Here is a 27,447-nt window from a genome sequence, read left to right on the forward strand (position 1 = left end):
TAGCCGTGAGAAAACCTCGCCGGTTGCACCCCAAAGCAGTCAATCACGAGACATTCTTGTAGGTGGAGTATGCAGCGAGGCGATGATATCGAAATTATTTTCGAGGTCAGTCTGGGACAATCATGCGGGGAGCGGGGATAAGATGTGACCGAATGAGGCTAGCGCGCGCCGACACCTACCAAATTAGGTAACCCTACTTTGCCCTACTCTAGAGACTCGTGCTGATCCCTCGATGTATGCGCATAGAGCTCTAAGCTATATAGATCTATGATCAAGTTGTCGGACAGCAGAAGTAGTTCGAGTTCAATTTCCCTCATTTTTACGAGACAAGACTACCACTACCTACTGCCGCGCTCTTCTGTGACATACTCAAAATGGCACCTTACGTCCAGGACGCTGCTGGTGCTGATGTCGTCCCTCAGCCTCGAATTCAGTCAAAGAGCGTAACGCTCAATCATGATCAGGTTCAAAAGCCCGTCGCGGACGACTTTATGTACGATTTCAAATACAACCACCCTCTCCCCACCACTGATGTCCTGGGCATTGACATCCCCGCCGATTGCGATGCTCAGAAGGAGGCCGAATGTATTGCTGCCAATCTCTCCAAGGCTACATCCGAGGAAGACCCACAGGCGTTTGCTGAGCTTTTCCTCGATTATGGTAAGCGCTTCCACCAAAAGAATCCGCAGTGTCAACTTTAGCTAATGTATTTGCAGGCGTGTGGCGTGACAAACTCTCTTTTACCTGGGATTTCCGCACATTCAACTTCAAGGAAGCCATCCTGAAAGCCGCTACAGACCTCTTGCCGCAGACCAAGGCCAGAAATTTCAACCTTCTCGAGCCTGCCCCCAAGGTGTCCCGCCCTTACCCCGATTTCTCGCAGTTGCAATTTGTTCTATCTTTCGAGACTGAGATCGTTGTCGCCTCGGCTGTTATCAATGCCGTTTTCACCAAAAATGAAGGCTGGAAGATTTACACTATGCATACCGTTGCCGAGAGCCTCAAGCAATTCCCCGAGCAAAGTGCACCAGATGGACATATGACTGGAATCACCAGTTGGGAGAGCCAAAGAGCGGAGGCTATCACTACCGTGGATCCCGAGGTGCTCATCATCGGCGGTGGCCAAAAGTGAGATACCCCCATCTCAATGATCGCAATGTTTTTAAACTGACTTATTCTCACTAGTGGCCTTGCGATGGCTGCCCGTTTGAAAGTCCTTGGTATGGACAACCTGATCATCGAGCGCAGCGACGAGATTGGAGATATCTGGAAGAAACGTTACGAATACCTCTCTCTTCACTTCCCCCACTGGCCCGACTCTTTGCCATACTTCAAGTACCCTCAACACTGGCCCACATACACTCCCGCTCAGAAGCAGGCACTGTATATGAAGTGGTATGCGTCCGCCCTCGAGCTTAACGTGTGGACCAAGTCGGAAGTTGTGAAGGCCGAGCAAGACGCCGAGGGAAACTGGACAGTTATAATCAACAAGCAAGGCGAGACTCGCACGCTTCATCCTAAGCAGCTGATCATGGCCACATCGCTATGCGGTGTTCCTTCTACCCCAGCCATCCCCGGTATGACGGAATTCCGCGGTGAGATCCGCCATTCCAGCACCCACAAATCCTCGCGGGACTTTGTTGGAAAGAAGGTTTGCGTCGTTGGAACATCATCCTCAGGCTTTGACACAGCATATGAGTGCGCCCGTCTAGGGATTGATGTGACTATGCTTCAACGATCCCCGACATACGTGATGTCTTTGACACACTCTGTTCCACGTATGCTTGGAGGCTACGCACCAGACAAGAACGGCAATATCCCCGACACTGAAGTACAAGACCGTCTCAACTTCTCAACGCCGGTCGGACCAGGTGAAGAACTAGCCAAACGCACCGCCAAAGATCTTGAGGATCTCGATAAACCTCTACTTGAAGCTCTGAATGCTCGAGGACTACGAACATGGCGCGGCCAGCGTGACACCGGCAATGCCACTCTGAGCCTGACCCGAAACGGTGGCTTCTACTTCGACGCTGGCGCGTGCGACGAAATTATCAATGGGAATATCAAGGTCGAGCCTGGCTTCATTGAGAGATTCACTGAAGATAAAGTGATTCTGAATGGTAACCGTGAGAAAGAGTTCGATCTGGTGGTTTTTGCTACTGGGTTCTCGAACACGATTGATTCTATCCGGGTTACGCTTGGCGAGAAGATCGCCAGTCAATGTGGACCGATTTGGGGTATTGATGAAGAGGGCGAGTATAAAACGGCCTATAAGGAGACAGGGGTACCGAACATGTGGATCATGGTTGGTTTCCTTCCAATGACCCGGTATGCCTCCAGATTGTTGGCTCTGAGATTGAAAGCCCTCAAGGAGGGAATCTCGCCTCCTTCCTACAAAGTCTGAGCTTGGTTTGTGAAACGGTATATATGAGATTTGTGTTACGATGCTTTAGAATTTCCTGTTCAAAATTTACTTGTTTACACACGTAAAGAAATGCATAGCACAAAGCTGTAAAGAGATCCATATCCGGGCACCCGAGATCAAATGTTGTATTATCTTTGCTACAACTATGAAGCCCTGAGGTATCTAAATATATCTTAGGATTTGAATCATGGAAAGCACGTCTGGGAATTTTAAAGCGGAAGAGTGACAAATATTTCCAACTTGGAAGGTTGTATTCAGTCACGAGGTTATTGATTCCAGGTTCGATGGGGACCAGGTGGTTCATGCGGTCTTCAGAACCGCCCAGGTTACTATTGAGGTTAGTAGCCCCAAGGCTGCTTCCAAGGTCGGGCTTTCACACTGTATTCTGGCGTTCTCCATATCATTTGGCCCCAGATCAATTCAGGACAGGCCCAGGTGTGAGAATCGACCTCGACAACGGTATGATATTGGAAAGGCTACATCTAATAAATTGCTATCTACAAATTCGAGTTATCAGCACGTGCAGATATACCATCTTAAATTTGACTTGGCCAAATTTTCATATTGCCCAATTCCCTCTCGGTAACAATACCACATCGCAGGTGTCTCGGGATTAATCTCCGAGTCGAACATATCTCAATGACTCTGTTTTTCGTCGAAAGCCACAGAAGTTGCCGACCAAGAAGACAGCATCAAATTCATAGCAGTATCACGTAGCTCTGATTGAGAGTGGACTGTTTACCCCACGTTACCCCCACAGTGTATTGCCTAGTAGGGAAGGCGACGCCGCCCCGAGCTATGGTTGGGTTGTGGGGCTCACCACATCTCGCCCCTCTTTGCTTCCGCCGGTGGAAACAAATAGTGCCTGTGTCGGATTCTTTTCCGCTATTCGGGTACCCTGGCTTTCGGAAATTGAACTTGATTCTCGGTATTTGGTCTGCGAGATATTCTTCGATTGACATCATGTCGGATATTCCCTCGAGTATAGAAAGGATCCCAATCGCCCATTTTTAGCTTCCTGTGAATTTCGTTCGATCTTTCCTCACGACCAGACTTTTACAAATTCCTCTCCACACACCACCTCCTCGTCATGTCCCCCTCAACTCATTTCACACTGAACACGGGCGCTCGGATTCCAGCCGTGGGACTTGGTATGAAGAAAGAAAGGAAATCCTCATGACGTATTCTAACTGAGCACTTGTACAGGCACTTGGAGATCTGAACCCGGCCAAGTACGCGAAGCAGTCTCGTTTGCTCTCAAGAACGGATATACACACATTGACGCGGCATTGTAAGAAACCCACCCTATTTTCTAACATAGACAAATTGCTCATACATCGCAGGATTTACGGTACGTTCAAGCAAAAGATAGCAATAAAGCCAGTGAAGTCTAATAGAATGTCCAGGAAACGAGCACGAAGTAGGCCAAGGCATCAAGGACAGCGGTGTTCCTCGTGAAAACATTTTCATTACCAGCAAGCTATGGAACACACACCAAGCGAATGTTGCGGAAGGTCTTCAAAAGACACTTGAGGCTCTGGGCACGGACTACCTTGATCTTTATGTATGTGGCCCTCGTTCCGAGCAGAAACTATTCGGTTACAAAGTAATCAGCTAACCAGAATATTAGCTCATCCACTGGCCAGTCCGCCTTGTTGCTGTGGGTTCCTGCTGACCTTCTCCACGAGTGATTCAAGGCTAATCTCATACACAGAACGAATCGAGCGCCTTGCTTCCAGTCAATCCCGACGGCACACGAGCTGTCGACCGAAGCTGGGATCAAAATGAAACCTGGCGTCAGATGGAAGAGGTATATAAATCTGGAAAGGTCAAGGCAATTGGTGTTGCCAACTGGTCCATCCCATATCTGGAAGAGCTCAAGAAGAAGTGGACCGTTGTCCCTGCCGTGAACCAAGTCGAGTTGCACCCTTTCCTTCCTCAGCACGCACTGAAGGGGTGGTGCGATAAGCAAGGCATCCTTCTCGAAGCATACTCACCACTTGGATCGGAAGGTTTGTATCTTCAATGATTCACTGGGACCTCTTCGGGGAGACCGCTGGCTAACAAGGTCGATTTTAGGCGCTCCGCTCATGTCCGATTCCGCGATCCAGGAAATCGCAAAGAAGAATGATGTTTCGCCCGCTACCGTGCTTATTAGCTACCACGTCAACCGGGGCGTTGTTGTACTACCGAAGTCGATCAAGGAGAGTCGTATCGTGAGCAACGGTCAGATCGTTCCTCTTTCTCAGGAGGATATGGATACTCTGAATGGTCTGGCTGCACAAGGAAAGGCGAAGCGTATCAACACACCTCTGTTTGGATGGGATCTCGGTTTTGATGACTGGTATAAGCAGTGAAAGAACTAGTTTTGGCACAAGATTCCTGACGCCGCCTAGAAGATATGGTTTTATGTAAATTGAAACGGCTTTATGCCAAAAATGTGAAAGTTATGTTTGTTTGGGCCTAATTCCTAAGGCAGAACATCTTGATTCCACCTTGAGCCCCGCTCTCCTGATAGCCCGCATAAAATCCTGGGACGCCCGACCAACGTCCGAAACATCATTCATCAAATGGGTAATTGTGGCCAAGAAAACCTGGAAATCGGGGGCGGAAAAGCGGAAATCGACCCCGCAATTTTGCAAGGCAAGATACCCGCACTTGGCTAACTTGCTCATATCATATTGACAACTTCTCAAGAGTTGCCAAAAGGATCCGATGTCGTATCCATCGGAAGGCATGGCGAAAGCTTCTGGGCGCAAACAGGTCGCATTGATATTCTGCTCCAAGATGGAACCCCGAGATCCTTCTTCATAAAGATCCACCCAAACGAGCAGGGCAAGAATATGACAAGGAGTGAATTCCAGTCAATGAGCGCAATATGTCAACTTACCCCGGAATTTGTGCCAACGCCTATCGCTTGCGGCACCCTCACAGCCGTGCCGGATACCCACTTCTTTCTCTGCGATTTCCGAGATATGAAGACCGAAATGCCTGACCCGCATCAATTTGGAGCCCTTCTATCGGCAATGCACGAGAGAAGCATATCGCCTAATGGGAAATTTGGCTTCCATACAACAACCTATGCAGGTAACTTACCACAATATGTGGAGTGGGAAGATAGCTGGGAGACATTCTTTGCCAAGAGTATGAGACATGCACTTGACCTAGAGATTGAAAGGAAAGGACAGAGCCAAGAACTGGAAGACCTGTGTCATTTTCTGTTTGAGAAAGTAATTCCCAGACTCCTACGGCCTCTCGAGAGTGATGGTCGAAAAGTGAAGCCTTCACTTGTTCATGGCGACCTATGGCACGCAAATTCTGGGGTTGATAGCAAGTCCAACCAACCTCTTGTTTTCGATGCGTGTTGTTTTTATGCACATAACGAATGTAAGTCGCTATTTGCCCGCTGGAAACAGCCTAGACTAAATTTTGATCTCCTCTAGATGAATTTGGTCAGTGGCGGCCAGCATGCAATAAGTTTGGCAATGAATATGTCACTGCCTACAACAAATTGAGTCCAATTTCACCTCCACAGGAAGACTTCGAAGGTCGTCTGGACCTCTATAGGCTGTAAGTTACACAAGGAGCCCTCGCAGTTTTGCCACGCGTGACTGATAGTTTATTAGAAAATTTGATACTCAGGTGTCAGCGCTTTTCATTGAAAGCGAGCCGCTTCGAAGACAGTAAGTCTGTTCAAGCCCTTTGGTATTTTGTTGAGTTTAACTGACGAAACGAATAGAGTCATTGAAGTCATGCGAGACTTGGTACACAGATATGGATAGCAGCTTGTATGTGGTTGAACAATTAGAGATAATATTTTTACAGACTCTCAATACCAAAAGCAAGATCTCATTAAGTTGTGGGCAAGTTTCAACATATGTCGGTATTTCTCCATGCATCATGTATTCCCCATGCAGTCGCGGAAAGACACAAAGGTCCAACGAGCGGATTTGGTATTCCTATACCACCAGAGACGCTCCAGTGAAGACATAACGGAGTCCATAAGAGGCTAGTAGTAAGACTTTGCCACCACTGTCGGTTCTCCAACTGTTTCTCACAGTCATGATGCTCATCTCGCAGGGCTTCTTTCTTAGTCTCTGCTGCCCTTTTTATCTCTTGCGAGTCAGATCCACGATTCTCCATTTTATAAATCAAACTTTGGCAGAAGAGCCTGATGATCTGAGCAATAACGCCCCCCAGCAAGAAACGGGCGCTCCAAAGGTACAAACTCTCGAGACGTCCATACCTCTCAACACGACGCTTTGAGAGCACACCTCTGACGACCAGAAAAGCGATGTTTTCTGTCACTTGGTACGACGCAAGAAGATACTTCTGGAGAATTGCCAAAACGTAGCCCCCAGGATCATTAGAGGCATTCTGACTGAGGTCCAACCCCCTGCTGAAAATCCGGACGAGACCAAGCAAACGCAGGGCATGCCTTGTTTCTGAAATTAAAGAAGCCAAAGCGGATATGTTCGATAGTGCAGGTATTTTCAATGGCCGGTTTAACCCCTTGCGCGAGTTCTGTCGAGCTTGTGCATACACCATTGAGTGATACAAAGTGTAGGACAAGTACTCAATAGATGATAGAACAGCATCTTGTCCTGCTGAGGTTGAGATAAATCTGAAAACCACGGGTTTATGGTCAGTATCTGGGCCTCAAGAAGGTCAAGCTCTCATATGTGTGATAAAAGTCAAGGACCGACGAATAGACCAGCTAGAGAGGGTGAATTGTACTGACAGATTGATTCGCTCAAACATATGGCTGAGCTTCACCTTCACCCCAGGCATGGACCCCTCGTATGTATTGTTTCGTGATTCATCTGTATGGGGATCCATGGTAGAGGCGGATCCATCTCAGAAAAGACCAAAGACGAGCTATGGATTACCATTGCCCCCGCACCTCAATTTTCAATTTCCATTACCAAGCTCAAAGGCGAAAGAGAGAAAAACGAAAGATCCATCAAAAAGTGCAATCCCCCAGACGCTTCCAAATTCCGGTGAAACTTGAAGGCAAAGTGAGTGGAGCAAACTCGGAAGAAACACGATTACCCAATTTGGAAAGCGGGTCTATCTCAGTTTCCTAATCGGGTCAATGATAACGCACGGACCACATCTCGAGCTTGATATGCGGCACGATCCATGAATGTGGAGGAATCCCTAGATGAGTCTCAATTCGATAAATAAACGCTTCTCCGTGATCAAAAACAAAACATTCAAGCAACCAGCCACATTCCAATATTTCCACATATCATTTTTAACTATTCCGAAACAATGTCTGACTTGACCGGTGTCTCCCTCAAGGGTAAAACTGCCATTGTCACTGGCTCCTCCCGGTATTTTCAAATCCTTTTCCCTATCTATTCCTATCACCTTTCTAACGATTATCCAGCGGAATTGGTGCCGGTATCGCTATTCTGCTTGCCAAGCGAGGTGCCAATGTTGTGATCAACTATGTTTCCGAGGGCAGCAAGAAGAGGGCTCAGGAGATCGTTGATCAAGTTCAGCAAATTGGAACCAAGGCCATTTTGTGCCAAGCCAGTCTTATGAACCTCGATGAGCATCAAAGACTTATCGATGCGGCACTGAAGATCAGTGATACCGGAAAAATTGAAATCATAATTCACAAGTGAGTCTACTTGCCCTCATATGATATCAAGCTGGAAGCTAATGAGACCGAAGTGCTGCTCTCGGCCTGGAGGCAAATTTGGTCGACACATCACTCGACTTGTACACAACTCATTTCGACTGCAATGTCCGCGGACCAATTTTCCTGACTAAGCTGGCTTTGCCGCACTTGCCGCGAGGAGGTCGTATTGTCTTCATCTCTTCGGCTGCTGCTCGCCTCGGTGTTGCCGGACACACTGTATACGGCCCAACCAAAGCAGCAAACGAGGCTCTGGTCCGGGTTTGGGCGAAAGAGCTGGGTCACTCCCACGGAATCACTGTCAACTGTGTTAACCCAGGCCCTGTCGCGACCGGTAAGTTTTATGAACATCCCTCCGTGCGAATTCAGCTGACAGTTCCAAAGATCAATGGTTCCAAAGTGATGAACAGTTCCTTAAGGATATGCAGCCCTTGATTGACGAGACACCCGCGGCTCCTAGGGTAGGTGAAGTTGATGATATCGCTCCTCTGGTTGCTTTCCTTTGCAGCGAGGACGCCAAGTGGACTACTGGCTCGGTTCTGTCGGCCAATGGTGGTCTCTACAACTGAAGACCTGTATTTCACTGTATATAGAGTGCTAGATTTCGCAGCAACCATGCAAGAATAGTATGGAAATTATCACGGATACAAGTACACCTCATTCCGGATTAGAAAGCGAGAAGCTCTTGAGCACTTTTTTCTTTGATGAACTTCAAGTACGGTTAGATATTATAAAGAGATCAAATGGACACAGTTTGAAAAACGAAAAAGAAAAAGAAAAGACATATTCTGCAGTTACGAGGCCGAAGTCAAAACAATTTGGGCTCTGTGTCAAATTTCCGACAGAAGTTTCTAGGGGTCCAGCCCCGCCTCGTGGCTTGACCACAGTGCTTTAGCAGGCCTCTCCGGGCCCCGGTCCCGGGCGCGCCGAGGCCCAACCCCAAATGATGCAGCGATCCCTTTAATTCTCGCAGATTCACATTTCTTGCGTCCCATTTGCCAATTAGACAACATAGGCTATCTAAGGCGTGCGATTAGTTTCCATAGTTGCTAGAATAGGAAGAAAAGCATATTAATCTTAAGAGAAAGATTTCCATTTCATGCTTCTTTCATGCTCAATTAACTGCAATTAGCCTCTGGAAGGCGACTTAGTGTGAATTTATTCAATCATCTACCAGAAAGTAAGCTGGGTAGGCTATCTTGGCTTGCATCCGATGTGCGTATGTATGAATTTGTATGTACATTGGAAACGGGCACCACCTGGGCAGACTATACTAATAGGAGATCTCAAAGCTGTAAGCATCTTCATAATGCATGGCCCAATATGTATCCCAGATCTTCTTGGTAATAGGTCCAACTTTTCCATTGTTGACAGGTTTGCCATCCAGGCTGGTGATCGGCATGATACCACCAGCGGTAGTCGACATGAAGATCTCATCGGCATGGTAGGCCATCTGGATCGGAACGAGTTCAACCTTGATCTCAAGGCCGTTTGCCTTGGCCGCATCAATCACACTCTTGCGAGTGATACCCTCAAGGACACCTCTGGCAGGGGTATACAGCACACCATCTTTAACCAGCACAATGTTGAAACCCGATCCCTCTGTAAGGTTGGTGTCGCCGTCGGTCAAAAAAGGGTAGGTTGCTCCGCGGTCAGACGCTTCAAAGAGGCCGCGAGTGAGATCGCCCCACTGCAGATTCTTGACGGTTGGATCCATTGAGCCGGGAGGTGTGCGTCGGACAGTACGTGCGACAATGGCGGTTCCTCCCACAGGCTGGTCCTCAGGTTCCATAACCCAAACATACGGCTGGATAAACATGTAGATGTTGTTGGAGATGTCCTTTGGATCGGTGCCACGTACACCCTTCAAGCCACGTGTGACAATAATTTCGACGAAGGCATCCTTAATGCCGCTCTTAGCGACCATGTCGACCAAAATTCGCTTCACCTCCTCTTTGGGGAAAGGAAGTTTGAGTCGCATCTTGGCGCAGCTGACATCGAGACGATTGATGTGATCATCGAGTCGGAAGAATCGGCCATCCCAAACCGAAGGAACGTCGTAGGTCAGATCGCTGTGCATGAAGCCTTGATCCAGGATTGGAATACGTGCTTGGTGGAGTGGGGTGAGCTCTCCTTCCACCCAAGCTACTCCTCCGGCGAAAGGGTTCTTGCTGGACGCGAGCACAGCCTGTCTAGACTGATAGCCGGCGAAAACTTCTTGCATGGTAGTCATGGTGATGGTGAAAATTGATTTTTTGACTTGATTGTGAGTGATATCGGAGAGTTCTAAAAAGACAGGTTTAAGTAGATGAGTCCATACGAATACAATGACTTGTTGAGAGGCTCGGCGTTTTCATCTCGCCTTCCTAAAATGGTAACTCTCCATTGTCCATTTTGGGAAATTCGACGACAGATCAAGATACCTACTGATCCTAGATAGAATTGGTAATTTCACGATTGATTCGAATGCAGAGAATGGTGGCGAGAGATTAAAATCCAAGCGACAAGTATCGGTACAGTGAGGAAGGACAAGACAACATTTTGCAATTTTCCGACTTTGATTCGCGCTCCACACCACGGTGGTCCAGCGCAGTGATGTCTAAGAACGTCGTAATTATTGGGTATGCGCTATCTCTCACGCCCTCTAGACCAATATCTGACAATTGAACAGTGCTGGTGTTGCCGGTTTGACGACAGCTTTGTTGCTGTCCAAGAAGCCTGGCTACAAAATACACGTCGCAGCAAAGCACATGCCCGGGGACTATGACATTGAATATGCGTCGCCTTGGGCTGGAGCAAACTATATGCCGTGAGCTACTTAAAAGGCGGATCTGTTCCATCGTTCATAGCTAACTAGTGCTTAGGGTATCCGTTGGTGGAAGTCAAGCGGCGAAGTGGGACGCCGAAACATGGGCCCCGCTTGCAGATCTGGCAAAGAATCACCCAGAGGCAGGTGTACACTTCCAAGGTACATCCTTACTTTCATCTGTTGATTGGCGCTTCTAATTTGGATTCAAACACAGAATGTGAGATTCACAGCCGTGCTAAAGACGCCGGTTCCGCAACTGCCACCTGGTTTGCGGATCTCCTATCCTCAAATCCCTGGTTTGCGAAGGTCGTGCCAAATGTAAGTCCTAGCTTGCCACCAGCGATTGACATTTATGCTGACACGTTCAGTTCCGGACTCTAGGAAAAGATTCACTTGGACCCGGTATCGACTCCGCGACTGCCTTCACCTCAGTTTGTATCAACACAGCAATCTACTTGCCATGGCTCGTCTCACAATGCTTGGCCAACGGCGTGACTTTCAAGCGAGCGATTTTCGAGCACATTCGCGATGCCTCCGCCCCCGGTACTCACCCGGGCGGGAACGTCGATCTGATCGTCAACTGCACCGGACTCATGGCCTCAAAGCTCGGAGGTGTAGAGGATACGGCTGTGGTTCCGGCTCGGGGGCAGATTGTTTTGGTTCGAAACGAGGCCGGGAAAATGCTGGATGTATCGGGAACCGACGATGGCGATGACGAAGCGTGCTATGTTATGACCAGGGCCGCGGGCGGAGGCACAATTCTCGGCGGGTCGTACCAGAAGGGTAGCTGGGAGTCTCAGCCAGATCCCAATCTTGCTCTTCGAATTATGAAGCGCGCTGTGGCAATGTGTCCCGCACTGACAAATGGCCGAGGAGTTGAGCATCTCGATGTGATCAGACATGGCGTCGGTCTACGCCCAGTTCGTGAGGGTGGCACTAGAATTGAGAAGGAGGTTATTGCGGGGATAAATGTAGTGCATAACTACGGCGCTGGAGGTGCTGGATATCAGTCATCGTATGGCTGCGCACTTGAGACAGTGAATCTGATCGAGGAGTCTCTGGGCCCTCGCTCCAGACTGTAAACATTGAATCGATTAGTTTGAGGGATAATAATTTCATTCACCAAGGGGGAAATAGGTGGCTTCGATTCACACACAGAGCTTTAGCTTAGCCAAAAAGGAAAAGAACGGTGTTCTCGAGGTCAGTCTAACAGATCACAAGTAAAAGCCTACCAGATAAACTGTAGTTGTGTACACACAAATAGGTAAGAATCAAGTCATTTGCTCAGCCAATACTCGTAATCTAGCTGTAGCATTTGTGCACTTCCAAATTTTGGGCTTGAGGGTGTGGGCCCCCGGTATAAAGCCAGCCATGTTCCCCACCTGTCGTCTGCCTTTTCTTTCCTTCCCCCAACTTTCCAAATGGCAGACCCCTACACCAAACTGTTGAATCTTCTCTCAAAATTTGATGACCCCGGGAAATTTGGGTCGTTCAAAGTTTTCAAGACTAGCTACAAGTCTTCCAACGATGATCTCTTCCGGATCGATGCGGATGTACTAATCCCCTGGGCCTTGCTTTCCAGCCAAGGAAAGTCAAAATGTCCAGTCATGGTGCGGATCCATGGTGGATTCTTGGTATGAGCCATTGTTTTCCTTTAAGCTAGCTTGAAGCCCTTTGTTAAGAATCTACTCGTTTTACAGGTGACTGGATCCAGCAGTTATCCTCCTTGGTTCGCCAATTGGACGTTGGAATACGCCATTTCTAAAAGCGCCATCATTGTGGCGCCTAACTATCGTTTGCTGCCTGAAGCAAGCGGCAAGGATATGATGGAGGACATGGACGATTTCTGGCGGTGGCTACGAAGCCCACTGTTCACTGGTATAATAAACAACGCCAGCTCTGGTTGTTTATCTCCCGACATTAACAGGATTCTTCTTGTTGGTGAAAGTGCAGGCACGTCTTCTACTGGAAATTACTCAGTCGTTCTTTTGTCTGACTTAGGAAAAAGGCGGCTATCTAGCCATGCATCTAGCGCTTAGCTACCCATCGGAAATTCGTGCTATTGTTGGAGCCTACCCAATTCTGGACGTCGAATCGAGATTCTACACGGAGGCATATCCCAAACCAATAATCGGAGTACCCAACATCCCAGTCGAAGTTCTGGAGGCACATCTTTCAAACATGCGGACCACACACTCGCCAACTGTGGTCACTGCAGCGGACCCTCCCGATCGCCTCGAGTTGGCATTTTCGGTATTCCAAAATGGTCGATTTGTCGAGTTACTTGGGGCAGATAATGTGGATCTCTTCCCAATGAAGCGAGTCAAAGCTTTGGCGGCTGCTGGAAGACTACGTTTGCCCCCAACTTTCATCTTCCATGGGAGACAGGACTCCGCCGTGCCCTGTGAGGGCTCGCAGCGCTTTGTTGATCTGGTCAGGGAGAAGTTACCCGATGCATCCATCAATTTTCACGTACTGGATGGTGACCATGGGGTCGACTTCGAGGCAACCCTGGCTACAGATTGGTTGCATCAGGGCTTGAGTATGATAACAAGTGCTTGGGATGGATCAATGAAGGCAGACTCAAATCTATAGATACGATACAGGCTTAGACGAATTTCAGTTGGCCAAGATTGTATTTTGGCAATCAAGGTTTACATGACGGTGACCAGCTCAACACGTAAAAGTTTCAACACCTTAAGAGGAATGGGACCCCGTTAGCAGTACATCTATTTCTCCACATTCTTCTTGAAAATCCGTGAGTTTGCAGGCATCGAAGTGCTATGAGATAGGAAAAGCCTATGCATTTGGCTAGTCTTTCCGCAACCGCAACGTTGACTGGTCTCATTGGGCAGATACAGATCCATGGGTTATCTGATACCGCAAGGCGTGCGGGCAAACTGTAAAATGGTTACCTTAATAGGAAAGCGGGCCAGTACCACTGGAAAAGGAAGCGATGTGACGGATTCTCAACGCGGAATCTGCCAAATCAAAGCATGACAACAGAGTGGAGTGTGAGTCGGAAGACCCAGGCTTTCATATCTTCTTCTCCGCATTCCGGGGTAAGTCTTGTGGGCCATCTCTCTCCGTATCCACCTATCAAGACTTGGTATCAGTGTTTGCTTGACGAATACTCCAATGCATTATCTCAAATCAAGCTAACAACCCCCTCTCTCTGTCCGGCAGAAGGTCTGGTTGGCTCGGCGCAAGGGATGACGATAACACCTGTGGCTAACAGCCCGGTCAATATGTCCCCTTTGTACCACATAAGAGGTCTTTAAGGTTTTGCTTGAGTGCACTTGAGAATCCAACCTTTGGAGTTTTGTTTCATTCTTCGTTTGTTTTTCTATCGTTGTCTTGAACTTTTACTTGATCGAACTAGTCCGCCATCATGGATTCCTCCAAGCCTCAATCAGACCAGCAAATGAAATCTGAATCCCCGTCTGACACAAAGAAGGTTGGAGAGATTTATGACTTGGATGAGGCTGTGCTCCGTGCTCAAGGTCGTGAAGCACAGCTTGGCCGTTCCTTCTCGTGGTTTGGTGCCCTCGGTCTAGCGTTCAGGTATGTTCGACGATTCCCCCCAAAAATGCCACAAAAGCTTATCGGTGTGCCTCTTAAGTATTGTCAACTCCTGGTTGACGTATGCTTCCTGCTTTGGTGTGGCATATAGCTATGGTGGAGGTCAAGTGGCTGTCTTCAGCCCTATCTTCTCGGCTCTCACTCAATGGATCATGCTGCAGGGAGTGTCTGAACTCGCGTCTGCGTTTCCCTCATCAGGGGCAAGTTAACCAAGTTAACCCTACATAGAGAAATCAACGCACCATCGAGCTGACAGATAACACAGGGCCAATATCACTTCACGTATATTGTCGCACCAGAGCGTTTCCGGAACATCGCTGCCTTTATTGTCGGGGCAATCAACGTCATCGCCTGGTGGGTGAACACAGCCTCAGGAACCATATACACAGCAATATCTGCCTTTGGGATTTGTCAGTTTTTGAGAGATGATTTCGTTGGTACCCAATGGCAGGTATATCTCTGCTATCTACTGCTCATATTGCTCACTTGTGAGTACCACATCCTGGAAACAAGGACGGAATGCCTGACTCTATAGTGCTGCCGCTGTTTCTTATCCCCCAGCGATATATTGAGAACCTGACCAAAGCATCAATGTTTCTTTCCCTACTTGGCTTTGTTTTGGTGGTAATAGTCTGCTTGGTGATGGGCAAGGGCCATTACGAACCCAGAAATCTGGTTGAGTATCACTCTACGAGCGGTTGGTCAGCCGGTCCAGGGTGGCTGCTTGGAATTGGAAATGGGGAGTATGCATTTGCTGCAGCGGGCGCTTGTGTTCACATTGCAGAGGAGATTCCCCAACCAAGCCGAAAGATTCCACTGGTCATGTCTGTCCTCCGAGTTCCAAGTTTCACTGGCCATCCAGCTAATCTTTCTCTCGTGACAGAAATCTGACAATATTGATTGGGATCTTTACTCTTGTTCCTTCAATAATTGCGATGACTTGTGTGCTGCAAGACATGGACGCTGTTCGACAAGCCTTTCTACCCAGTCTGGAATTATTTTACCAAGCCACAGGTAGCAAAACCGCATCAGTATTTCTACAGGTCTACCTGACCATCTTGTACTACTGTATGTGTTGATCGCTGGCTATTGGACTGCCGATACTAATCATCTCAGCCTGTGTTCCTAGTCAGTGGATTACAAGCAGTAGAATGGCTTGGGCCTTTTCCCGCGATGTGAGTCCCTGAGTCGTTGTCTCAGAACCTAAGCTAAAACATTACAGAACGGACTCCCATTTTCTCACTACTGGGCGAAGGTAGATGAGAAAAGAGGCATTCCCATCCGAGCCCTTCTTCTCTCCGCGTCCTTCTGCGCCATCTATGGCTTGCTGTACATCGCCAGTACCCAGGCTTTCAACTCTATCATCAACACCGCGGTCCTGATGCTAAATATAACTTACACTGTTCCTCAAGGAATCCTCGTTACTTGTGGTAGACACAAACTCCCATCGCGATATTACAATCTGGGTATTTGGGGATATGCTATCAACACGTTTTCCGTCTTGTGGCTCATTCTGAGCGGAATATTCTTTTGCTTTCCCACAAGCAATCCACCAACCATCAACAACATGAACTAGTGAGTTTATTGGTAGTCATTCTTAGTTATAGATACTGATTCCTGCACAGCAACTCGGTAGTTCTGTGTGGTATATTCGGACTGGTTTCGTTTTGCTGGTTGGAGCGCCGGAAGAAATTCACTGGCCCTGTCATAGATTGGGAGGCCTTGAATGTCACCCAGGCAGCTGCTTAACTTGCACTCACAAAGAACCAAACGTCGCGCCAAGTTGGCCTGCAACCTTGGAAGATGATCTTCGCTCTGATTTCCATATGAGAATAATGTGTGATGATATCATTCATATCTTGTCAAATTCCCAGAAACGCTGGCTGTGAGGCATGATTTTATCATGTCAACCGAACAAAAGTTGTGTCTGTCCTTGTCCATGGCTCGATGACTTTGTCTTGCTATCAATGATCTCGCCCCACCATTTATTCGATGCCCATATCTCATCCAAAAGCACTGGTGTTGAGTTGAACATGCCATACCGACTCTTTTCTCCCCAGTAGGAGCAGTAACTCTTGACAAAGTCACGCATGTTTTCGTCCGATGTTTCACTGCCAGCCAAGAACACCGGAAGAAGAAGCTGTTTCTGAGTTTGGGAGGTTTGTCGACAACACCGAATAGAGTCAATGGTCTTGCGAACTAGCTTATGAACAGCCAATGGACGCTTCTGCCTATCGCTTTTGAACACACTTTCAATGTAGAGAAGTAACGTATGTCGCCAGGCTTCGGCACAATAGTATCGATCTTGCTGTTCATGAAAACGTTGCTCGGCTTCTGCATCTGTGACATCCGGATCGTCTCCGCCCGGTGGAATATCATTGACCCATGCCAGAATCTCCTCCTCGATTGCGATAACAGGCGATATGTTGAAGGACAGCCACTCCATCGAGCGCGCGATCTCACTTTGTCGGGCCAACTCTGCAAGGTGGAACAGATGGTCAAACAACTCTCCAGGGCATCCAGTCAGGTCGAAGAAAGACCAATCATCGCTTTTTTCCCAATATATCAAGAACTTCAAATATGAGCGGTCCATTATAGGACCTTGTCGTGAGATCAAAGCCAGTGTAGCATCCCACCTAAGTAATGTTGAGAAAAATCGATGAATGGTTAGGGGATCGCTTACCATAATAGCATTCCAACCTGCGATCGTAGTCGGGGTGTAGTAAGAGAAACAGAGCCACCGCATAGTTGTAGCATTGAGTGTGCTCGATGGAGATGAGCAGTCCAATTACCAGTCGCGGAGAGTGTACACTAATATTGTCAGCGAAGAGCCACGATGGGCATTTGGATGGCTCACATCAAGTGTGAAAAGAATCAATATCGGTTCTAGGAGGTTGAGCTTGCTGTGAACTTGTTGGTGTTTCACGGCCTCATCTAACAATTGAAGAGCCTTGCGGTGGTGCTCATCTGCCTCGGTGGTCCAACTCCCAGTGAAACGCTTCAAATGCTGACAACACAGAGCTAGTATGGAATGAAACAGTAGACGGGACCCTTGGGAGGTTTGTCGCTGGCATCGAAAAGGATTGATGGAGATGTCCGACGTCAAGGGAAGTACGCAGAATTCGTAGTCGTCTGTCTGAGTATCAGTCACTAGTAACAGTGGGATCAGGGTTTTTAAATCAACGCCATACACATTTCGAGAAGCCAGTCATGATCTCGTGGTGAGAAATCGAGGCCCGTGGGATCCAGCGGAGGCCGAGGTGATGCCCACCGTTGGGGCGTATTTTGATCAATGATACACGGTGATCCGTCTCTTGGTGCAGAACCTGTGGTCAAAGGATCGACAGGATTAACCAACAGCTCATCTTGGGATTCTTCTTCTGTTCTTGGGTCTATCGCCCTTTCTGGTCCAATAGGAGGGGGTGTTTTGGGCATGGATATGAGGCCCGCTATGTCCGTGGAAGGGTCTTGGCTAAGGTCGAAAAGACTGGTGGGTCCAAAGATGCCAGGCATGAAAGAATCAAAGGAGCAGAGATCGTTCAAGAGATCTATGCCATGGGATTCTAAGATCACAGTCAGACACATGCAGCACAGCTTCAATCCATGATCTCATCTTACCGTCTAGGCCAGAAGAGACATTCTCAATCTGATTATCATTTGGGTCGAGGTTCTCCCCCATTCTGGGCACGACCTCAATCTCTTCATTTTGCACTGCTTCAATCCGTGCGGCATGGTTCCTTCGGCTGGCTTTGCGCTGCTTCCTCGGCTTCGACGCACCTTTGATAAACCGAAAGCGCCGAGGTGGAGCCGGCCGGTCCGGTCCCTGCTCCGGTCGATTTGACACGTCCCTGTTGAGCACACATGTCGAGCTGTCTTTCATGTTCGCTGGATTATCAATCCACATCCTCCTGGGATCCCACGAGAGAGGGGTCGCAAAGCCGCCACACTTGCGCCCGTGGCTCAGACATGTCGAGCATCGAGGGCGACGACGGTCGCATTGCTCAGCTGTCGATGCACAGGTGTGACAATCTGATTGGGCAAATGCCAATGAATTTGTCCGTTTATCTTGGAACGCAATTGGCTCCAACTCCATTGCTGTCATTTTGAAAAGTTGTAGGAGTGTTGGGTAAGGAGGGTAGTGGAGTTGAAGAACAGGCGAGGGAAAGATTTCTCCGCGCTCTTCACCTTACTTTTGGTATCGAGTAGTTTGGATTCCCCCTCCGAAGCGAGTCACCGGATCTGAGTCCGAATACGGCGTTTTCGATGTTAATTCTCAATTGTGAGGCTTGTTACTGGCTACCGTTATCTGGGAGTGTCAACCCCCGTATTCCGGATCGTCGACCCGGTTCATCTGGGGCAAGTTTCATTTTGTTACGTTTCAAAGTTTGCTTTGAAAAATCTAGTGATATTTTTGCATATTTTGTAAGGCAACTCTGACCCTTCACACCATCAAGAAATGAGAAGTTCGAGGCCTATATGCACAAATATTCCGGGCCAACCTAATCCTGACGAACCAAGTTCCGATAAGGATTGTTCGGATCTGCCTCCTCTTCCTCCGGAGACTGAATGGTTTTCTTCACTCGGCATGGTGATCCCACAGCTACGGAGTACTCTGGAATATCCTTAGTGACGATAGAACCAGCCCCGATGGTTGAGCCCTTGCCAATGCGAACACCGGGAAGGATGATCACATTGCCACCAATCCAGCAATCGTCTTCAATGAAGACTGGGTGGCCGAATTCCACAAACTTTTGGCGAGAAAGAACACTGGTGTCATGCCCGGCAGTGAAAATACTTGTGCCGGTGCCAATCTGAACTCGGTCACCAATGACAACTAGACTGGTATCTAATATAGTCACGCTGATCTTTTGTCAGTATATTTTATTGGACTTATGTCCTCTATATTGAATAAAACTTACTTCCAATTGATAAAACATTGGCTTCCAATAATGATGTTGCAGCCATAGTCGGGTAGGAATGGTGGCTCGATGAAGGTACCGTCGCCGGCCTTGCCCACCAGCTTCCGTAACAGTTCAAGCCGCTTCTCAAAGACTCGGTCGTAGGAAATCGTCTTTGTGTCTAGGTTGTTGTAGTCGGTGGCAAGACCGCGACACTTGTGCCGCGCTTCCAACAACTTTGGAGTATTGGGATTGTACCTGCATTGTTAATCACCCTTGCTTTAGCGGTGGCTGGCTGTCACGCACATCATTCCCGAAATCATTCTTTCATAGTCTTCGCATTGAGGAATTCCCCTTAGGTCGCGGGAAAGCTCAATGATTTCCGGACGTTTAGCAGTCGCAGCCATTTTGCAGTGGTGAAGATCTAATGAAGATAGTAAAGTCGCAGAAGATACAAAGCAAATAGGAACTCCAATTAGGTGGTGGGATTGTTGACCTCATTCTTTATACGCTACGTGTAATCAACAATCTAGTAAGACTACCTTGCATGGCAATCCTGCCTTCCTGATGCGGTAAACATGGGCACTCCGAGGTTTCTCCGTCAAGTTTCCGGGGATTCACCCAAAAGTGCCGATGTTCAGCCGTCGGACTTGCCGAACTCGGGTCGGTGTGGGGTTGAAGTTCGCAAATGCATTGGCTTATCGGCTTAATTAGGTAAATCTCAATCATTGGAATATCCCTTTGCATACGGAGTGCTCCGTATGAGACTAGCACAAGGGATAGTGGGGCTGCGGTGTAATTCAAGTCCGGGAGATGTCTACAAGGACCAATGTCCAGGTGAAGCCGACAAAGGCCAAGGGAATCAGTACATCACGGAAATACGTAGGGCACATACTACTCAATTTCACAGATCCCATCTTGAAGGTGCTCATAGTGATTAAGACTCCATTCTTTTGACGTGCCTAAAAATATCGAAAACTGCAAGTTGCGCTGCGCAGAAAACTTTAAAAAAAAATTCGAACAGGCGGCTTGATGGCAACACAGAGATCAACGCATTGAGCTATGCTCATCACCCATCTAGAACTTGGACCTCACCTGGCTTTGCTCGACCTCTCTCCTTTCGGCAATGATCTCTCTCGCCGCCAGTGCTCCTTGTTCCAAAGCGCCATCAATGGCGGCTCTCCAACCATGAGCCCAATCTGCCGAGGCAAAGAAAACATTGCCATGGCGACTTTGAAGCTCATCTTGATACTTAGTCATATACTCTGGGGTCCACCAAGCAGGGCCGCCTCGGGACCAAGGGTCAGTAGTCCAGTTGTGGAATATCTATACTATCAGCATTTGAATTTTTGCTTGGTTGGACAAGGAAACTTACCATTTTCTTCACCTCCATTGGGTGCAATCGCTGAAATGCATCAATGGTTGCTTGTGGGTGAAGCTCGGGAACAAAGTCCGTTCCCTCGTTCTTTCCAAATCCAACAATGTGGGCGCTGCCATCGGCAGTGACTCCATCTCCGTAGCCAAACATCAGATTGTTCGGGTATCTCATTCCATTCCAGGATGCCAACCCAGTTCCTTCTACCTTCGCATGGACTTTAGTCATGAAGTTCACGTGCCCGATCTCGAGAGCCTCTTGTCGTTTTTCCGACAACGGGGGTGTGAATTGAACTGTCCGCAGGACATTAAGAGGGATTGTGCAGACAATACGCCGCGCTCGGAAAGTTCTTCCTGAGACCGCTCGTACTTCAGAAAATCCAGAAAGGTCGCAGATGGACTGGATAGGCATCTGGAATGCATAGTGCAAGCCATGATCCACCGAGTCTTGGAAAATGCGCCGTGCTAGCTCGGACTGCCCTTCGCGGAGTTTGTATGTGGTCCAAATAGGACCGAAGTTATCGGTGCTATATGACATGAGCGCATGAGAGCGAATCATATCCCACAAACTGCTGTTTTCCATACTGCCGCCTGAAATGTGTAGAAGCAGAGCGACAAGAACACCGGCCTCCTCATTCGTCAGAAGGTGCTTGATTTCTTCGAATCGATCCTGGCAGGACATCTTGTCGTAGTGCTCTACCTCCTTTCTTTCAACGAGGAAATTGTTCAACCCTGCGTGTGGAAGAGGACATATACTTCGACAGTCGGCACCGTCCACATTGACGAAGATGTTCCATGCCCGAGCAGCAATCTGCCCGCCCTCTTCGTGGGTGATCTTGCGAGGATTTGCACCTGAAGATTAAAATTAGCCATGAGCACCCCAATGCTGTTGATCAGATAACAAATAACCTGGAACATTTAGTGTGTAGTAATCATTCTCATACTCGCGATGATGGGTGATCAAAAGGTCACGGTCCATTTTGTATCGTATCATCTCAGCGAATAGGTACGCCATGTGGTGCGTGACCCAAGTCCCGCCCATTTCGTAGAGAATACCTGAGATCGGTTAGTAAAAGCTAGTAGTCCTTTGGGTGCAGATTTACCATCTTCTTCGACGGTATACGTGCGCCCGCCTATCCGATCGCGAGCCTCGAGCATAAGCACAGATAGCCCTATCAAATGGTTAATTGGTTATTTCGCGAAGCTCCAAGCTTCCACATACCACGATCGGACATTTCACGAGCGGCCATCAGACCTGTATAACCTGCTCCGATGACAATTGCATCGTAAATGTGACTAGCGGGAGCAGATAACTTCTCCCGGGGCTCGACCACCCCACGGCAGTGGAGATCGCCTTTTTTCACCCCGGCAGCTCTGGTCCAGGAATAACCGTCGTGGGTTTTTTTGGTTGCGACCATATTTACGGGGAGGGTATGAATTGTCAAAGAATCAAATTGGCTCGAACTGCCATGGAGTTGTGGTGTCCACTTGCAAGATGAAGTGGAGGCTTTTTGAGGTCGCTTTTCGTTGGCCATGCCCGGGAACAAGCGCGGGCTTATCGCCCCGCAGGTGTTCTTTTTGCCTAAACAGGCAACTGAGAATATCACTGGCAATGTCGCATGATCATACGTGAATGTTGTGTTTTTTTCTCAATCAAGCAGAATGACTGCAAATCAAGAATAGTCAACTAGACAGTTAGTGAAAGATATAAAATATTTTCTTGTCTCATCCTCATTGGACTTCTGACACCACCCTAAGTTTTGTTTTGTTGACGACGAACATCGCAGAATGCCTTCCATCACGTACCAATACTTGCCCGGCCCAGTCGGAGACTGTCTCAAGCCTTCATCTCTTGCAACAACTGCTACCATTCCGTTATCACCAACAACCAGTCTTGTCGTCACCACAGGTCACCTCGGTCTAGACCTAGAGACAGGCGAGCTTATCAACAGCTCTCCAGAGGCGGAGTTTAATGCTATTTTCTCTTGCCTCGATGCCGCTCTCAAGAACGCTGGCATTGCTGAAGGCTTACTTCAGGCATATAAGTTCGTGAGCTATTTGGCTCACGCCGAAGACGAGTCCTTGATGCTCCGAGTATTTCAGCAGCGATTCCCGGGTCATACCCCCACTTGGTCCACTGTTATTGTGAAAGAAATCAATGTATCTAGTATGCGAGCTGAAATCGCAGCGCAAGGGGTGTTGTTCTCCCACTGATTCCATGATCAATGGTTCAATTCGGCATACAAGTTGAGGTCAAAGATACTTCAACCAAGGTCTTTCAAATCATAGTTTTTTAATGTCTTATTCCAAGTCTCTCACTTTTAAGATACTTAAGCATTCTGTGTCTTGTAGCCTAATGATAATGAAATATTCCAAGCTTGATCACATGTTGATAATAATTTGCAACACAAGAAAGAAAATCTGGCAAAGTACCTAATGCTCTGCTGAATCAATTTATTGCTAACACCTTGACGATCTCTTCCACCACACCAGGATCGGCCAACTAACTTCAAATCAGTATCATGAGCGTGGTATGATGTGTTCAAGACCACAATTACCGTTGAAATGTCCCCAAAGTTTTTCTCTCCAATCAGGATTTTTCGCAGAATTCGACGCACGATTTTCCCACTCCTAGTCTTTGGGAGATCTTTCACTATGAAGATTCTCTTTGGTGCCGCGAAAGGAGCGATTGTTCGACGTATGTGGAGAACCAACTCAGCTTCAATATTAATTGACATATCGGGTGCTTTGAGGGAGACGACTGCGTTGATCGCTTCGCCTGTGAGGTCATCTGGGACGCCGATTATCGCTGTTTCTGCCACGGCAGCTTTGTGTTGTTAGCTTGACCGAGGTACAAAATCCTCTGCCCCTTGTAGCGTGGGGATCTACGCACCATGCTCAAGAAGCGCACTTTCAACTTCTGAGGTTGAGATTCTATGGCCTGAAACATTGATCACATCATCCACTCGTCCCCGGATCCAAATGTATCCATCGTGATCTCTATAGGCGCCGTCTCCGGTGAACTTATTCCGCATCAGAACAAATTCTTTTCAGCAATTATCATCGGTGACACTCACGTAATATCCGTTGTAAATGCCGAAATATGCTTCCATGTACCGATCGTGGTTGTCTTTGATTGTTCGAGCCATGCTAGGCCAGGGTTGTTTGATAGCCAGCACCCCCACAACCATATTCCCTTTCAATTCCTCGCCACTTACCGGGTCAATAATGGCCAGCTCGATTCCAAAACACGGAAGAGATGCACATCCTGGTTTCATTGGAGTGACTCCGGCCAAGGAAGCAACGACATGAGATCCAGTTTCAGTTTGCCAGTATGTCTGCACAGTCGTCGTTAGTATAGGCATATCTTTCATTGCGGTGGAAGAATAGTCCAAGTAAAAGGCTCCAGGTTTCTCACATCGGTCAAAGTCGTTTGGTATGATCCAAAATAGCCATGGAACCATTTCCATGTCTCCGGTGCGATTGGCTCACCAACTGAGCCGAGGATGCGCAAGTGACTCAGATCAAATGTTTCAATTTCCTCCTTTTTGACATTGGTCTTCAAGAGACGTAATGCTGTCGGTGCCGTATAAAAATGAGTTGCAGCGCTTTGAGCAAGAATCTCCCAATACCGGGTAAAGCTGGGGTACGCCGGCGTGCCCTCAAAAACTACCGTCGTGCATCCGAGCATCAGCGGAGCATATACCGTGTATGTATGTCCGGTGATCCATCCAACATCTGCGCTACAGAAGAAGCGGTCTTGTTGATGGAGATCAAAGACATATTTACCAGTCACTGCAGCACCCAGAAGATAACCAGCAGTGCTGTGTAATACTCCTTTGGGCTTTCCAGTTGATCCCGACGTGTACAAAAGAAAGAGGTAGTCTTCAGAGTCCACGGGAACAGGCGAGATATAAGCAGGGTATTTCTTCAGTTCTTCGTCCCACCACAAGTCTCTTCCAGTCACCCAAGAGACATCACCGCCCGTGCGTCGGAAAGTCAAAACTGTAGACACACTCGGACAGCTCTCCAAGGAGCTATCGACAACTGTCTTGGTGGGAATGCTTTTCCCACCTCGTCGACCTTCATCGGTAGTGATAACCACTCGGGACTTTGCGTCCAGAATTCGATCTCGTAGGGCATCCGCAGAGAACCCTGCAAACACAACAGAGTGAACAGCGCCAAGTCTTGCGCACGCAAGCATGGCGAAGATAGTCTCTGGTATCATAGGCATGTAAATGGTGACGATATCACCCTTTCGCACTCCCTGGGCCCGCAGACACCCTGCCAAGCGAGAGATCTGTCGGAGAACTTCGCCATATGTGATATTTCGGGAACCGTCTTGTGGGTCATCTGGCTCGTAGATGAGAGCCACTCGGTTGGGGTCCTTGATTGCGTGTCTGTCGACACAACAGAAGGAGGCGTTTAATTGCCCACCCAGGAACCACGCATTATCTCCATCCTCGAATGACCCGATGCGAGTGGTGTGAAAGTCTTGAGAAAAGGAAAGAAGGTCGTGGGCTTGCTTTGCCCAGAATGTGTTTGGGGAGCGAATTGATTCTTCGTACAAAACACGGTATTCGAGTAAACCGGTGAGATGAGGACCATAGGGGTGTCGCATTCGCCATTCTGAGGGTACATGCACTAGCTCCTCAGACATTTTGTCTGTTCAAATGTTAGTGGTATTTATTAGAGCTGCATCGTCCATGAATGGCGTGGACTGACCGTAGATGGATTGTAGAAAGTGAGAAGGTACAATTAGCAGGTTTGAGAACTTCAAAATGAAAACACTTGTATGCTTCGACCTTTGCGCTTTCGACTTTTTGACCTCGCCGTTCCCTCGTTTGTTTGATTCTCCAACCCTTCCTACTTCGGCCCGTCCCACTTGCCTAATCGGGCAATTTTTCTCATGGGCAGATCTCTCAGATTGGACGCTCCATTCGCATTTCTCTCAAGAGCCAATTTGTAACCTAATATAGCATCCTACTTCTACGGTCTTGAGCCCCGGGTCGTGCTTCTCGATTCCTCTAAACGACTTCTTTCTCGTGTGCAGAGACCTCATCTCCTGTATTCTGATTTGGCACAAGATGGGTGAAAAGCTCTCATCTTCAGCAGAGCTCAATGCTCGTTCCGTGATGGACAGCTATACCGACAGCACGTCTCCACGCATCCCCGGTCTCGTCTACTGCGCAGTAGACAAAACCGGAGAGACCGTCTTCAGCCATGCATCGGGCAATTCAGGGCTTGGTCAATCTCCAATGACTCTCGACACTGTTTTCTGGATCGCCTCTTGCACCAAGCTCATTACCAGCATAGCTTGTATGCAGCTGGTTGAAGGGGGCGTGTTGAGGCTAGACGACAGCGATCAAATCGAACAGCTTGCGCCGGAGCTCAAGGCCGTTGAAGTCCTTGAACGTTCTTCGTCAGGCGAGCTCTCCTTGGTACCAAAGCAAAGAAGTATCACATTGAGAATGCTCTTGAATCATACATGTAAGAGAAGGCTCACGTATTCGATTTACAAAATTGTTGATTAATTTTCCTTCAGCGGGTTTCGGATATGCTTTTGAAGACCTCAAGCTACATGATTGGTATCAGCCTAATGGGTTAGATGACTTCTCAGGAAATGTAAAAGACGTTCTGCTTCGACCGCTTGTTAACCAGCCGGGAACAAAGTTCCAGTATGGTGTCGGCCTGGACTGGGCCGGAGCTCTCGTCGAACGAGTCTCTGGAATTTCTTTGGAACAGTATTTCCAAACATTTATCTTGAAGCCTCTCGATATTAAAAATATCTCATTCTTTCCCACCGTCGAAATGACAAGGTCACTGGCATATATGCACCAGCGTTCCAAGGATGGCTCATTGAGCCTCACCGATCATATCTACCGATACCCCTTACTACCCTGCAAGTCAGACAAGCAACGCTTTTGCATGGGGGGTGGCGGATGTTTTGGAAAGCCACTCGAATACTCTCGTATGTGCGCAGATTTTCATGTTTATTGAACTTGTCTAACAATATAGGAATCATTGCAAGTCTCTTGAACGACGGATTAAGTCCTCACACAGGCGCAAGGCTCCTCAGACCAGAAACCGTGCAAAGTCAGAGATTTCCCCTTGAAGACATACCCAATGTCGCGCTGACGAGATTTAGAAATGTTTACGGATCAAATTCCAACCATGCCACGGTATTGCAATGAGTACAACCCATCAGCTAATCCCAAACTCGCCAACCCGACCCCGATATTCCCCAGTCCAGATGATGCAACCGAGGGCTGGGGTCTGTCGTTCTCGCTGAGTCACAGTCAAAGTCCGACGGGGCGAGCAGCTGGATCTGGATCTTGGGAGGGAGTGGCAAATCTTTTCTGGTTTGCGGATCGCGAGAATGGAATTGGTGGCATCATTGCCTCACAAATTCTTCCATACGGAGGTAGGTTGTCTCTTCTCCTGGGCAGAATTATGCTGATCTTGTGATTGATGCAAGATATCGATGTCATGAGGTGTTCGGACTCGGTGGAGAATATAATATATGATGATATTGTTAAAGAAACGTGAATCGGGGTTGGTTTTACGAGAAGTACTCGAAGTACCCGAAATTGCTGAGAGTGCCGATGTTGCCGAAGCTGTACTCATTTTACCTGCAAGTTCAAATTTCCCGCTTGGGTTTAGGCTCTGGAGAAAATTAAATGAGGACATATGTATTTTGTTCAACTTTTGC

At 48.0% G+C, this 27,447-nt stretch overlaps 14 protein-coding genes across 14 annotated transcripts; 9 read left to right on the plus strand and 5 right to left on the minus strand.

Annotated features, from left to right (window-relative positions):
* Positions 1-374: 374 nt before the first annotated feature.
* Positions 375-2,404, plus strand: N7506_006657 (flavin-containing monooxygenase; the record flags this gene model as incomplete). The annotated part of the gene is made up of 3 exons (XM_056955950.1): positions 375-660; positions 717-1,128; positions 1,186-2,404. The coding sequence occupies 3 exons, from the start codon at positions 375-377 to the stop codon at positions 2,402-2,404; spliced, it is 1,917 nt and encodes a 638-aa protein (XP_056810284.1).
* A 1,111-nt stretch (positions 2,405-3,515) lies between these two features.
* On the plus strand, positions 3,516-4,782 carry N7506_006658 (putative glycerol dehydrogenase (GCY1); the record flags this gene model as incomplete). Its single annotated transcript, XM_056955951.1, has 7 exons — positions 3,516-3,576; positions 3,632-3,716; positions 3,769-3,776; positions 3,832-3,989; positions 4,056-4,085; positions 4,140-4,437; positions 4,505-4,782. The coding sequence occupies 7 exons, from the start codon at positions 3,516-3,518 to the stop codon at positions 4,780-4,782; spliced, it is 918 nt and encodes a 305-aa protein (XP_056810285.1).
* A 213-nt stretch (positions 4,783-4,995) lies between these two features.
* Positions 4,996-5,999, plus strand: N7506_006659 (uncharacterized protein; the record flags this gene model as incomplete). The annotated part of the gene is made up of 3 exons (XM_056955952.1): positions 4,996-4,999; positions 5,123-5,812; positions 5,869-5,999. The coding sequence occupies 3 exons, from the start codon at positions 4,996-4,998 to the stop codon at positions 5,997-5,999; spliced, it is 825 nt and encodes a 274-aa protein (XP_056810286.1).
* Positions 6,000-7,699: 1,700 nt separating this feature from the next.
* Positions 7,700-8,641, plus strand: N7506_006660 (SDR family NAD(P)-dependent oxidoreductase; the record flags this gene model as incomplete). The annotated part of the gene is made up of 4 exons (XM_056955953.1): positions 7,700-7,761; positions 7,818-8,054; positions 8,108-8,406; positions 8,457-8,641. 4 exons carry the CDS (start codon positions 7,700-7,702, stop codon positions 8,639-8,641), a joined length of 783 nt encoding a protein of 260 aa, XP_056810287.1.
* A 704-nt stretch (positions 8,642-9,345) lies between these two features.
* Positions 9,346-10,305, minus strand: N7506_006661 (aminotransferase class IV; the record flags this gene model as incomplete). Its single annotated transcript, XM_056955954.1, has 1 exon — positions 9,346-10,305. One exon carries the CDS (start codon positions 10,303-10,305, stop codon positions 9,346-9,348), a length of 960 nt encoding a protein of 319 aa, XP_056810288.1.
* A 362-nt stretch (positions 10,306-10,667) lies between these two features.
* Positions 10,668-11,963, plus strand: N7506_006662 (FAD-dependent oxidoreductase; the record flags this gene model as incomplete). The annotated part of the gene is made up of 4 exons (XM_056955955.1): positions 10,668-10,693; positions 10,937-11,040; positions 11,096-11,199; positions 11,250-11,963. The coding sequence occupies 4 exons, from the start codon at positions 10,668-10,670 to the stop codon at positions 11,961-11,963; spliced, it is 948 nt and encodes a 315-aa protein (XP_056810289.1).
* A 339-nt stretch (positions 11,964-12,302) lies between these two features.
* N7506_006663 (CAZyme family CE10) lies at positions 12,303-13,476 on the plus strand (the record flags this gene model as incomplete). Its single annotated transcript, XM_056955956.1, has 3 exons — positions 12,303-12,515; positions 12,582-12,759; positions 12,914-13,476. 3 exons carry the CDS (start codon positions 12,303-12,305, stop codon positions 13,474-13,476), a joined length of 954 nt encoding a protein of 317 aa, XP_056810290.1.
* Positions 13,477-13,877: 401 nt separating this feature from the next.
* N7506_006664 (amino acid transporter) lies at positions 13,878-16,212 on the plus strand (the record flags this gene model as incomplete). Its single annotated transcript, XM_056955957.1, has 8 exons — positions 13,878-13,943; positions 14,264-14,524; positions 14,729-14,951; positions 14,999-15,287; positions 15,347-15,531; positions 15,580-15,638; positions 15,686-16,038; positions 16,089-16,212. The coding sequence occupies 8 exons, from the start codon at positions 13,878-13,880 to the stop codon at positions 16,210-16,212; spliced, it is 1,560 nt and encodes a 519-aa protein (XP_056810291.1).
* Positions 16,213-16,369: 157 nt separating this feature from the next.
* N7506_006665 (uncharacterized protein) lies at positions 16,370-17,056 on the minus strand (the record flags this gene model as incomplete). Its single annotated transcript, XM_056955958.1, has 1 exon — positions 16,370-17,056. The coding sequence occupies one exon, from the start codon at positions 17,054-17,056 to the stop codon at positions 16,370-16,372; it is 687 nt and encodes a 228-aa protein (XP_056810292.1).
* Positions 17,057-18,962: 1,906 nt separating this feature from the next.
* Positions 18,963-19,768, minus strand: N7506_006666 (sugar O-acetyltransferase; the record flags this gene model as incomplete). Its single annotated transcript, XM_056955959.1, has 3 exons — positions 18,963-19,323; positions 19,383-19,619; positions 19,668-19,768. 3 exons carry the CDS (start codon positions 19,766-19,768, stop codon positions 18,963-18,965), a joined length of 699 nt encoding a protein of 232 aa, XP_056810293.1.
* A 670-nt stretch (positions 19,769-20,438) lies between these two features.
* Positions 20,439-22,153, minus strand: N7506_006667 (flavin monoamine oxidase family protein; the record flags this gene model as incomplete). The annotated part of the gene is made up of 5 exons (XM_056955960.1): positions 20,439-20,687; positions 20,737-21,587; positions 21,645-21,791; positions 21,839-21,907; positions 21,958-22,153. The coding sequence occupies 5 exons, from the start codon at positions 22,151-22,153 to the stop codon at positions 20,439-20,441; spliced, it is 1,512 nt and encodes a 503-aa protein (XP_056810294.1).
* Positions 22,154-22,523: 370 nt separating this feature from the next.
* On the plus strand, positions 22,524-22,949 carry N7506_006668 (uncharacterized protein; the record flags this gene model as incomplete). Its single annotated transcript, XM_056955961.1, has 1 exon — positions 22,524-22,949. One exon carries the CDS (start codon positions 22,524-22,526, stop codon positions 22,947-22,949), a length of 426 nt encoding a protein of 141 aa, XP_056810295.1.
* Positions 22,950-23,184: 235 nt separating this feature from the next.
* N7506_006669 (acetyl-coenzyme A synthetase) lies at positions 23,185-25,395 on the minus strand (the record flags this gene model as incomplete). Its single annotated transcript, XM_056955962.1, has 5 exons — positions 23,185-23,238; positions 23,294-23,562; positions 23,629-23,758; positions 23,813-24,073; positions 24,154-25,395. The coding sequence occupies 5 exons, from the start codon at positions 25,393-25,395 to the stop codon at positions 23,185-23,187; spliced, it is 1,956 nt and encodes a 651-aa protein (XP_056810296.1).
* Positions 25,396-25,822: 427 nt separating this feature from the next.
* N7506_006670 (serine hydrolase domain-containing protein) lies at positions 25,823-27,284 on the plus strand (the record flags this gene model as incomplete). Its single annotated transcript, XM_056955963.1, has 5 exons — positions 25,823-26,225; positions 26,281-26,706; positions 26,754-26,831; positions 26,884-27,159; positions 27,214-27,284. 5 exons carry the CDS (start codon positions 25,823-25,825, stop codon positions 27,282-27,284), a joined length of 1,254 nt encoding a protein of 417 aa, XP_056810297.1.
* Between the last annotated feature and the right edge of the window lie 163 nt (positions 27,285-27,447).

This window comes from Penicillium brevicompactum (genome assembly GCF_028827555.1).
Source record: "Penicillium brevicompactum strain IBT 35665 chromosome Unknown utg000005l_segment0_segment0, whole genome shotgun sequence".
NCBI lineage: Eukaryota > Fungi > Ascomycota > Eurotiomycetes > Eurotiales > Aspergillaceae > Penicillium > Penicillium brevicompactum.